We start from the raw sequence: 12,193 nt of genomic DNA on the forward strand, positions 1-12,193 counted from the left end.
ATACTGACACGTTCATCCTAACGTAGTCTTGCATGTCTGCCATGAGGTCCACAAGCCTGCCTTTCAAACTGCCTTGCTGGGTGCAACTTGGGTGTTAAGGGTTTTCACTCATGGGGGATGCTGGGCCGCAGTTCCCTTTCCTTGTGTGTATCTACACGAGATTCAGAGCAGTACGTGCCTATGGAGTCTTACCGCACTGCCGTGTTGGAAGCTTGTGTGGGGCCACCATTACTTACTTCTCAAGTGTTCTAGAGTGTTCTCAGGATGCCTGTTGTGCCTGCAGTTTCTTCATTGGAGAGGTTTTTACTACAAATTCACCTTCTTCTATGGACTTGGGACTATAGGGGGATTCTATTCCTGTCTAGTGAACTTTGGAAATCTGTGTCTTTGCCAGTTTTATCCAAGCAAATACATCACAAGACTTGGTAACTCAGGGTTTCTGTTGCTGTGATGATACACCATGACCAAAAAGCAACTTGGGAAGAAAGGGGTTTATTTGTCTTACACTTCCACAGCACTGGTCATCACTGAAGGAAGTCAGAACAGGAACTCAAGTGGGGCAGGAACCTGAAGCCAGGAGCTGGTGCAGAGGCCATGGGTTGTGCTGCTTACTGGCTTGCTCCTCATGGCTTGCTGAGCCTGCTTTCTTATAGAACCCAGGACCACTAGCCCTGGGACGTCACCACCCACAATGGGCTGGGAGGACCACCCTCCTCAATCAATCGCTGATTAAGAAAATGACCTAAGACTGGATCTCATTTTCTGAACCTCTCTTTTCCCTGATGGATCTTAGCTTGTGTCAAGTTGACCTAAAACTAGCCAGTACACTTGTTGATATCATTTTATTGCTGTCTTTAAAAATATTTACCTATTTTTATTTTATGTTTGTATGTGCCTGAGCATATGTGCATATATTGCATGTGGATAGGTGCCCGCGGAGGCCACAAGAGAGTGCTAGATATCATGGAGCTTAGGTTGTCCTGCGTGGGTGTTGGGGACTGAACCCAAGCCTTCTGGAAGAGCAGCACATGCTCCAAACGATCAAGCATCTCTGCTGTTTAATGAATCGTCTTTTTATATCGCTCATTACTAACAGTAGTAATAGGTATAGAATAGCAATAAAGAGGGAGGTTATTTGCCAACATTAAAAATCTAATAAGTGGACTATTTAATTAAATATGACAGTTATGTATTAGGAGAAGGGAGAGGGCTATGTAGCTAAATAAAAAGACACGCTCAGTTGCCAATTCACCTAGGGACGCTTGGATCTAGGAGAACGTGATCTTGGATATAGGAGAACATGATCTGTGGCTCCTAACTACTTCCTTCAAAGTGAAAGAACCTGAGAACTGGTGTGCTTTTCTCAATATTATATCGACCTGATGCGCATCATGGTCACAAAATTTAACTTTCCCATTTCATCCGACATCTAAATTTATAGAGCTCAGCCTGCCTCCCATCAATGTCTTCACTACTGTTTCTCCATCTCTCCAAATCTCATCAAAACAGCTTTCTGTTTCTACTGTCAGCTGAAATTGCCCTTTCCTCCAGAGGAGTGGTCCTAAAAGAATATAAGCACAGCGTGTGAATTCTCTTCAGGAACTCTACCGAAATGGCAACTCTTGTTCCTATTTTCTCTTTCTATTCCTTTTGTTATTGGAAGTCTCTACACAGTGGGTATTTGATGTATTTGTCTCTTTCCCGAGTTCAATCCCCAGCACCCAACTAAAAGTGCCACGTAGAAAGAGGAATGGGACAAAAGTTATCTGAGCCTGGTGGTGCCTGTTGATAACCCCAAGTTGTGGAGAGCAGAGGACCAGAAGTTCAAGGCCCGTCTTTGGCTAAGTGGTGAAGGACAGAACAGCAGGGTGGACAAGACTTCAGTATTCCAGCTAAGCTGCAGACGCCTTGTGTCTCCTGTAACATGATCCCCACTCTAACTGAAGAGTGTGGGCACTATCAGAGAACTGAAGTGAACTCTCATTTCCGAGTAAATATCAATAGGACTGAAAGACAGAAACCAGGCAGATGGTGTCAAATACCCTAGCTCCAGTAAAGGTAAGTTCAAAGTCACTATGACCACTGGTGGAAAGAGAAATGACTCACGCAATTGTCCTCTGGCCACCATATGTACATGGTGTGTACCATCCCCAGTAAATACACGTAAAACTACTTTTTAAGTCTTAAGTGAACATTGATTCTTTCCATGAATAGCTTGTTTTCTGTTGTAGGTACACTATGTCCATGTGTATGCATGTCTACGTATGTGTGCGTCTGTGTGTAGCATTTCCCTAGTGTTCTCGTATTTCCCCAAATATCCTTCGTGTCTTGTACTACGAGCCCCTTGATGTACCCATTAAAATGACTAACTTCTAAATGTTCTCCATAAATTTAGGCAGAAATATTAACTGATCTGTGATCTGCATAAATCTTTTTTTTTGGCTAGGGAAAGAATCAGACATTGGGAGGTACCCAAACATTTGGACAATCTCGAGACAGTCAGATCCAACTTGATTCCATTCCAGGAGTAAAACACTGCTCAAAATAACTCGGATTTGGGTCAGGATGTGACACTTCCAGCAGAGCCAAAGATCTGCAGCTCGGTCTCCTACCAAAGCCCTGTGTTCAGTAGCTACACTGCAGTCAAGTCTTCACCCAGGAGCTCTGTCTAAACGGTGACCTGTCCGTCCAGCCTTAATCCAGCTGTCTCTTCTCAAAGCTAGCAAGGCCCAAAAAATTATGTAAACTAAAAATATCACAATAACTGGAGGCCAATGTTTAAAACCCTCTTCAATCAAAGCATCCGAGTCAAGGCAACAAATATTTACATTAACTAAGGAAGTGCTGGGCAATGGTTCAAAAATGTCCTGGAGTAAATGTGAGCAGGGCTCCCCTACGTGCCAGTGACACCACAGAGATGACCAGGGCTCCCCTACGTGCCAGTGACACCACAGAGATGACCGGATCTCGGCGGTTTCTGCTGACATCTCTCAGGGACTTCTCAGGAAGCCGTGCCAGTCACTCTGTGCCTGAGGAGCTGCAGGACAGAGAGGCAGATTGGACAAGAGCTAGGGTATTCCCGATAAGCTTTGGGGCTCTCCTCGTCTCCTGCACCGTGACCCCATCTCCAGGTAGAATGGGTGCTAGCAGGGAACCAAAGCATATTTCCATTTTGAGTAAATACCCAGGGGCCAGAAAGACAAAAGAGCCCAGCTGATGGTGCTAAATACCAAGGCTGTACTCTGGGCAAATTATAATTCATGTGTCAATGTTTAAGGCAAGGAAGGATTCTTAATTGGTTAAAATTTAAGCTGCAGTATTCACTCTGGTCAACTATGGGAAACACAATGCCACAAGACAAGATCACAGTTCCCTCAGAAGCCTTCTCCCTGTCAGTATGGATAAGTCCCCGTACACTGAATGATTTGAGGCTTTGCTTAGAAGGTACCCTAGGGCTGCTAGATAGGGGCCATGGCCACGGTGCTCCCAGCCTCTGCTCAGAGACCAGTGAGGAGAAGCTCTGCTGATGTACAGTGGCCCTTGCCCTGGGAAATGCCCGAGTTTACACTCAGTAGTGCCTGACCTAGTTCTGTGAGACTCCTGACTCGTGAGCAACCGTTGCTCTCGCCATGTTCTCACTGTGCCCTGTTTATGTTTTCTCATGGGACTTAAACACTGTGTCATCATTCTGTGGGCCCATGTCTGTCACTACTCCCGAGTTGTGAGCCCCTTGAGAGCAGGCTCTGGCTTTGTTTATCTTTGTGTTGCTCTCGGGGCTCATGGTGGCACTTTTGTGATCCCAAGATAAATATCAAATAGTAGGTGAATGAAAGAACGAGTTACACACAGAAAAGACCGCCAGCCCTGTACAGCCTCTCTGCTGGGTACCTCCAGACTGACATTTGCATATGGCAGAAACCAACCTAAGATCTAAAGGTTCTTCAGTATTTTAATTTATTGTCAAAATTTCATTTCTCTTCAATCTCTTCCTCAAACTTCTGGCAATGAACATTTGATTGTGATTTTCAGGCTTTTTAAAAATTGTATGTGGTGTGTGTGTGTGTGTGTGTGTGTGTGTGTGTGTGTGTGTGTGTGTTTACACACATGTTTATGTACAAGTCCCACAGAGGCCAGCAGGGGGCATCAGATACCCTGCAACTGGAGCCACAGCCATTTGTGAGCTGCCCTGGTGTGGGTGCTGGGATCTGAACTCAAGTCTTCTAAGTAGAATAGACTAACTCTTAACTGAGCCATTTCTCCAGCCCTTTGGTGACTTTCAAACTGGCAGATTCATACATGGGAGGAGTGGAGAGCTACTGTGGCATGATATAATATAAACGCTGGGTGCCACCGGCTCCGTAAACACACTTGTTCGTCCTTATTGCTTCTAACCACTTACTGCACTGTCCCCTCGCTGAGGTGCAGACCACGGTCTGTCTGAGGGAAGGAGCAGCTGCATGTCTGGAAGATGCTTTCATTTTTGTCTCTACTCTTACTATTAATTTTGCCAGATCTAGAAAATACATTGGAAGTGCCTTTTTCTTTTTTAAAAAATCACTACTAGTTCTTATTTCCAGAGCTGCTGATGAAAATTTGTTCTAAACCAGACCCTTGGCTTTTATTTCCCCTGGTAACTTCTAGATCCTTTTCTATATTTTTAAGGTTTTTAAAATGCTTTCTACAACACGACTGTGCGACATAGCCTGTGGGAACCTGTTCCTTTAAAATGCTTATTTTAACTCATTACTATTAAAATTATTCTTTATTGTATTATTATTATCATCATCATCATTATTATTATTATCATCATTATTATTGGTACATGTGTGTGTTTGTGTTAATGCCCACGTGTGTGAGTGTGTATGTGTGAGCATGTGTGTGCATGTGTGTGTGTGTCTATGTATGTGTTTGCGTGTGTGTATGTGTGCATGCGTGTGTGCACATATGCATGTGTATGTGTGTGTGTGTGTGTGTGCAACTGTGCACTTGTGCATATATGCACATGTGTACCATGGCATGCTTGTAGAGGTCAGGTGACAACTTTGTGGAATTGGTTCTCTCCTGCCACCTTTATAGCATCTCCAGGGATTAGCCTGTGTCCTCGGGCTTTAAAGGAACCATCTTTACGTATTGCTCTATCTCAGAAGCCCAAATGCTCTTGGCTGCCCCAGGCCCTCTCCGACACCAGCACTGCAGCTCACGCCGCTGGAGCCCTCACCATGCTGCCCCCTGTCTTACCAGTCCCCTTCGCTTGCCCGTCCAGGCCCCAACTATGCACTGATGCACTGTCTCAGGGATTCTTCAGGCTGCTGTCAACTTGGTATCTCTGTTTCCTTTTAGGTACGCTAAATTGGTAGGCGGCTTCTTCTTCTTCTTCTTCTTCTTCTTCTTCTTCTTCTTCTTCTTCTTCTTCTTCTTCTTCTTCTTCTTCTTCTTCTTCTTCTTCTCCTTCTTCTTCTCCTTCTCCTCCTCCTTTTTCTTCCTCCTCCTCCTTCTCTTTTAAAAAAAAGCATCTTTTTTTTTTTTTAGAATTTATTTATTTATTTATTTATTTATTTATTTATTTATTTATTTATGTGAGTGCTCTGTAGCTGTCTTTAGACACCAGAAGAGGGCATCAGATCCCACAGATGGTTGTGAGGCATCATGCATTTGCTGGGAATTGAACTCAGGACCTCTGGAAGAGCAGTCAGTGAGCTTAACCGCTGAGCCATCTCTCCAGCCCCTGATTTGTATGCTTCTTTTCCATCGTTCCCTAATTCTCCGAATTTGGAACAGCTGAAGTATACTGAGTCGGACGTATCTAAACCACCACAGGGAAAAGCTCACCCTCTGATCGAGCCTCCCAAGCAGCACTGGAGTTCAAGAGAGCACAGTGCTTATCTCATGAGTAAATGATTTGTACTCTCTCCTACCTGACTCTGACTCACAGGCAACTGTATGCCCTGACTTGCCTAATAACTGGCTTCTGACTAAGTTCAATTTGGGCACTGATGGGAGACAGGAACACGGATGAGAGGAAGGCAGGGCTGTCTGCTGGCACCCATTTCTTTAGCATGGGACATCTTGAAGATGGGGCTGCTCCTCAGATTCTAGCATCCATGAGCAGCGCTAGCCTTGGTTCTTGGTGACATCACTGCTGTGTTTTGCATACAGTCCCGCCACAGGCTCCTTTGTCCGAAGCTTGGTCTCTAGCATACGGTGTTATTTTGGGGGATGCTGAAGACTTTAGGAAGTGGGGCACAGCTAGAAGAATGTGGGTCATAGGGGGAAGGTCCTTGGGGACTGTGTCTTGCTCCGGCCCCTGACCCCACCCCTTGCTTGCTGGCCACCAGTGTGAGGTGAGCAGCTAAGCTCTGAAGTGTTCTGCTATGGTGCTCTGTCGCACCCCAGGCCCAGAAACACAAACCTTTAGAGGTCGTGATCTAAAAATAAAACTTTCCTCCCCAGCGCTGGCTTTCAGGCATTATTGCAATATCCACTGAACCGCACTGTCACACTGTCCCTGCAGCTTCAATCATTATTCAACTCTACCTGGGAGGCCACACTAATGGCTGAGCGTCTCGGCGGCAGCACACTCGTCCTTGCAACCCTCTTCCCACTGTTGGATCCCTTCTGTTGCACGACCTACTTAGGGTTTGGTTTTCCTGGCTGGATGAAATGCTGGTGACACTCTGCAAGAGAATACTGTCCCTCCATTGAGGACAAGGAGCACCATAGTGTCATGACCTCGCTGAGCCTCCTCAGGATGAACTGAGTCATTTCAAAGAGTAACATTATCATTTTTTGTTTTAGTTTTACACATTTGTGTGTTTGTCTCTCTGTTTATGTATGTGCACCTCATGTGTGCAGTGCTCTTAAAGGCCGGAAGAGGGCGTCAGATCCCCTGGAGCTGGAGTCACAGATGGTTGTGAGCTGACATGTGGGTGTGGGGAACCAAAGGCCTCTTAACTGCTGATCCAACTCTCCACCTTTGACATGAAACTTTTAATAATGGTAATAAATTAATAAATTATTATTAACTTAATGACTATTTTACCATGTTCTTAATTTTACACATGCTATGCACTAGGGTTGTAAATGGAGCCCATTGTGTTTTTAAACATTCTGCTCTAGACTTAGGGAACATGATCCCAGAGGAAGGTAAGCTTTGATTAGAGCAGGACTTATGGAGGCTTTCCCTGCATTACCCAGACCACACAGGCAGGTAACAATAGTTTTATTTTTTAACATTGTGTGTGTGCCTGTGTACATTTATGTGCATGTATCTGTGTGTGTACGTGTGTGCACGCGTGTGCGTGTGCATGTGTGTGTGCTGCATGTGTACTGTCTGTGGTGTGAATATGTGTATGTGTCTGTGTGTATGTATGTGTGTGTGAGGTATGTGTGTGTGAGTGTGTGTGTATGTGTGTGTGTATTCATGTGTGTGAGTGAGTGTGTGTCATGGTGAGAAGGTAGAAGTCAAAGAACAATTTTCAAACGTCATTCTCTCTTCCACCCTGCTGAGCCCAGGATTAGTCAGGTCATAAGACTTGGCAGAGAGCATCGGTAGCTGCCGAGCCGTCACGCCAGCCTCAATACGCAGCAGTGTAAAGAGAAGCCTTTCTCTTTATTCACATTTCTCTTTTGGGATAGAGCGGTGATATGGCATGATGTCTTCACAAGTATCCTAGAAACTCTCTTTTTGTTTATTTGTTTGAAGATATCCTCTCTAAAAACATAGTAATGAAATAAAACCAACCAGGATATGAGCCTGTTACTTAACGGTAGAGGAAAGAAAAGGGCAGATCTGGGTGGGTGTGGAGTTTGGGAGGCGCTTGCAAGAGATGAGTGGAGAGGAAACTGTGGTCAGAATATAGTATATAAAAATTGTTTTTAATAAAAAATAAAGACATGGTCTCGCGCATCCCCAGGCTGGCTGTGCACTCACTGTGTAGCCAAGGATGATGTCACACTTCTGATCCTCCTGCCTCCACATCCCAGTGTGGAGATTACAAGTGTACACCCCCATGCTCTGTCTGTACAGAGGAAGGAACCCAGGCATCATGCATGCTACACAAGCTGCTCTCTACTGACTTGGGCACATTCCCAGCCCAACTCTACTATTTACTTGAAAATGGCGCCCGTCACTGCCTCCTAAGATTTGTTCACCTGCATCCCAGAAACCCTTAATAAGCTGCACAGAAGCAGAGCCCATCTCTCTCACTCACAATCATAGAAAGTGAACAAGGAGGTACCACATGACTGCAAATCTCACTGGTGTGAAACACCAGACTCCAGACTCCGGCAAAGCCCTGATAATCGGCTTGTGTGCCAACATGAGTTTCCGAATGGTAATAAATGGGCCATGCATAAAAGAAGAGACGGCAGATGCTGCTGCCTGGAGCTTGGTACAGCCTAAGACAAGGGCTGCTTCTCAAACCCCTTTCAGATCTAGACCCACAGCGGAGAGCGTGTGACACAGTGAGAAATGGTGTGGCCGGTGTGCTGGCCTGAGGTGGGCATTCCCAGCTGCACGGGGTTCTGGCTTTACTTCCTCAAGGCCCAGGCAGCAGAGTGGCCACCAGCCTTGGCCCTCTCCCCAGGGAGAATCATCTCTGTCCACCGGCACCTACGTGCAGTTTCTGACCTTCCCAGGACACCAAGTTGTGCTGAGGTGGACACAGAACTGAACACAGTCAAGTTAGGCAAGAGTGGGAAAGAGGAGCCAGTCTGTACTCACTGAAGGAGCTCCTCTTCTGTGAGGGCCTCTGTCCTCTGCTCGCCTGTGACCATGGCCAGCTCTGCCTTCAGGTCTGCAATCTCCTTCTGTAGGCGGACGATCATCTGTGAAGGGCAAGGTGTGTGAGTGCATGTCCACTTCTGGACACTGACTCAGTGGCAGCAAACACGCAGCTTTGGGAGTTATGAGACACTGCGCAAGATGGCTCAATGGTTAGGGGCCAATGTGAGTTCAATCCCTGGAAGGAGTGACCCCTACAACTTGTCCTTTGAATACTACATGTATACTAAGTATGCACACATGGGCAATTAACTAAATCAACATGTCAGGATACAAAACTGGATAGGGAACAATCTAAAAGACATTGGTACTCCAACCTTAACACTTTGTCCAAATAACTCTAGAACTAGTTTTTTTTAAACAAACAACAAACAAAAAATTATAGATGCACCTTGGGACCTCTCTCTGTGTTTCCTTTCTGTCCTTCCTGGTGTAGCTAGAATGCAGTTAGGAGTTATGAGAACATATGCTGTACATTCACTCCATTTGCACGTCCCTTAAATAATGTATACTGTCCCTTCGTGTGCCTTAACCTACGTGCATGCTCTATTACTGCTGTAATTGCACCTTGGCTCTTTTCTCTCACATGATTTGAGCTCATTTATACTGGTGTGTGCACATCATGAATTTTCAAGGGCATATAATATTCCAATAGGATACATCAAGATGTGTTAAGAGCTGAGGAGATGGCTCAGTCATTAAGCTATCTGCCTTTGCACAGGGCACGCATAAACGATCCCCAGAACCCTGGAGGGAAAACATCTAGATGATGTGGGGTGTGTGTGTGTGTGTGTGTGTGTGTGTGTGTGTGTGTGTGTGTGTGAGAGTGCTTACTGCACAAACATGAGGACCTGAGTTCCAATCTCACGACACACTGAGAACTCATGTCATGGCCATGGGTGCCTGCTACACCAGAACTGAGTAGTTCTTGGCTTACTAGTGACCAGCCTGTGTCCGGGTAATGGGAAACTCTATCTCAGTTGCATAAAGCAGAAGATGATGAACAGTACAAGATATGTCTGTCCTTGTTGGGCCTCTGTGAATGCATGCACGGGGTACACACACATGTACAAACATTAGTGGACTGTGTCATTGGAAAGGGGAGGGAGTGCGAGGGAGAGAGGAGAACTGATGTTTACTTAGCTGGTTAACTGTTTGGTTAGTTTTGGTAACTTTGATTTTCAAGGACCAGCAAAGGTCCTACCAATGCTCCTTTTACCAAGTTCATATTATGACCATGTGATTATTAGTAGGGTGTTTACCATTAGAATCCTTAACTATCCCAGGAAGTTAGGGATAAGGATGTGTGTGTGTGTGTGTGTGTGTGTGTGTGTGTGTGTGTGTGGCTGTGTGGTGTGGCAGCTTTACTAGGTCTTGAGATAAAGAAGTGTGGTGTGCACTTAAGAAAAGCAGTGAGTGCAGGCTTTCTTTTGTGCCTTCTTGTACACTTGTCCAGAATAAAAACTGATCAAAGGGGTTGGGATAACTCATCAGACACACAGTTTAAAAGAGAAATGGTGAGTGATCTCATCACTAGCTTCAGTAAAATGTATTTGAAAACCATGTCAATTCTGTGGTAAAGAGCATGCACTCTTGTGGAGGACCTGAGTTTGGTTCCCAGTAAATTCATTTGCACGTATGATAGGCCAAACGTCTGTGCCTACGGCTCTAGGGGATCCACCCCTCAATCAGACTGCTTGTATACTGGACTCTTAAGTACACACAGAAACACACACAACACACACACACACACATACACACACGAACATGACAAATCTTTTTCTAAATATAGTACTTTATAATATCAGGAATTCATCTACACGTTGAAAAGACCCAGTTAAGCTTTAGGTAGAAGAGTGCTAATCAAAAGGCTGTCGAAAACCTTTATTTTAGCGTGAGCAGTAGAACGAGTAAGACAAGAATGTCTTCAAAATTCTATTTGGCATCTTGGCCAGGTCAATGAGCCAATGAAAAGTAGAAAACCATCCATGCACACTTGTAGATCATGTTATCGACGACATAGACCATCCAAGAGTATTTAACGAAAGGGGCTGAGAAGTCTGTCCACAATCCATTTATAAAATCTCTTTCTAATATACTAGAAGCCAACAATTATAAAATATAATCTTCCCCCTTTCTACTTAGAGTACTCTCAAATCCTCCACTCCTGTCACTATGTGAGATCCTGTCCTAGTTAGGGTTGCTATTGTTGTGATAAAACACCATGACCCAGAGGACTTGTGGAGGAGTTTATTTCACTCACAGTTCCATATGACGTTATCAAAAGCAAGGACAGGAACTCAAGCAGGGAAGGACCTGGAGGCAGAGGCCTTGGAGGGCGCTGCCTGCTGGCTTGTTCCTAATGGCGTTCTCAGCCTGCTCTCTTAGGGACCCCAGGACCACCTGCCCAAGGGTGGCACCACCTACAGTGGACTGCATCCCTCCCTCAATTGAGCGCTAATTAATAAAATGCCTTCCTTACAGGCCTCAACACAACCCACTGATCTCATGGAGGCATTTCCTTAGTCAAGGTTCCCAGCTCTCAGACGACTTTAGTGCTTGTCAGGTTGACAGCACAGCACCTCAGGCATCAGTTAAAAGGCGGGAAGTCTATTTGTACCCACCCTGGAAAACTGAGTCCCCAAACGAGCTAACTAAGCAGACGTTAGCTCTTCTCCCTCTGTGCCTCCCCTGCCCCTTTCTAATAAGTTTATTCTCTCACTCCTTTACTTGGAGATTGCTTCTCAGGAGGTGGAGGCAGGGGGCTGTCTTTGAGTTCAAGGCCAGCCTGATCTACAGAATGAGTTCCAGGGCAGCCAGGGCTGCAGAGTGAGACTTTCTTTCAAATAAAATGTAACAACAGACAGACAACCTTGAGTTTGCTTAAACCAAGGGGGTTTTGTATATATGAAATTCAGACCTATGTGAAAGAGGGGTAAGGCTTTCTAATTCCCAAGAAAATACTAGTTGCGGGACTGGAGAGCTGGCCCAGGGAGGGCCTCTTTCAGAGGACCTGAGTTCAATTCCCATGGCATCCTGGATAGGTTCACAACTGCCTACAATTCAGCTCCAAGGGATCTGATGCTTTGTCTGATGCTTTGTTCGGGCCTCCACAAGAGACCTGTATGCACATGTACACACACACACACACACACACACACACACACACACACACACACACACACACACACACACACACACACACACACACACACACACACACACACACACACACACATTTAATAGTTTAAGACAGTACCATCTGTCCTACTGGAGTCTGCCATACCGTAGACAACTGCCCTGCTGTCTCCATGTCAGGGAATAGATTTATTTTTCTGCTTCCCTCTCTGTGGCGTTATGTTAAGGAGGGAATTTTTCTGCTTCCTCTCTGTGGCGTTATGTTAAGGAGGG

At 45.4% G+C, this 12,193-nt stretch overlaps 1 protein-coding gene across 1 annotated transcript in view; it reads right to left on the reverse strand.

Moving 5' to 3' along the window:
- Kif6 (kinesin family member 6) overlaps nt 1-12,193 on the reverse strand; it is a 290,218-nt gene that overhangs the window by 169,444 nt on the left and 108,581 nt on the right. Inside the window, exon 10 of the mRNA XM_032900532.1 lies at nt 8,723-8,826. Coding sequence (XP_032756423.1) covers nt 8,723-8,826 — 104 coding nt within the window. The remainder of the gene's footprint in view (nt 1-8,722; nt 8,827-12,193) is intronic.

Source organism: Rattus rattus, chromosome 4 (assembly GCF_011064425.1).
Source record: "Rattus rattus isolate New Zealand chromosome 4, Rrattus_CSIRO_v1, whole genome shotgun sequence".
Taxonomy (NCBI): domain Eukaryota; kingdom Metazoa; phylum Chordata; class Mammalia; order Rodentia; family Muridae; genus Rattus; species Rattus rattus.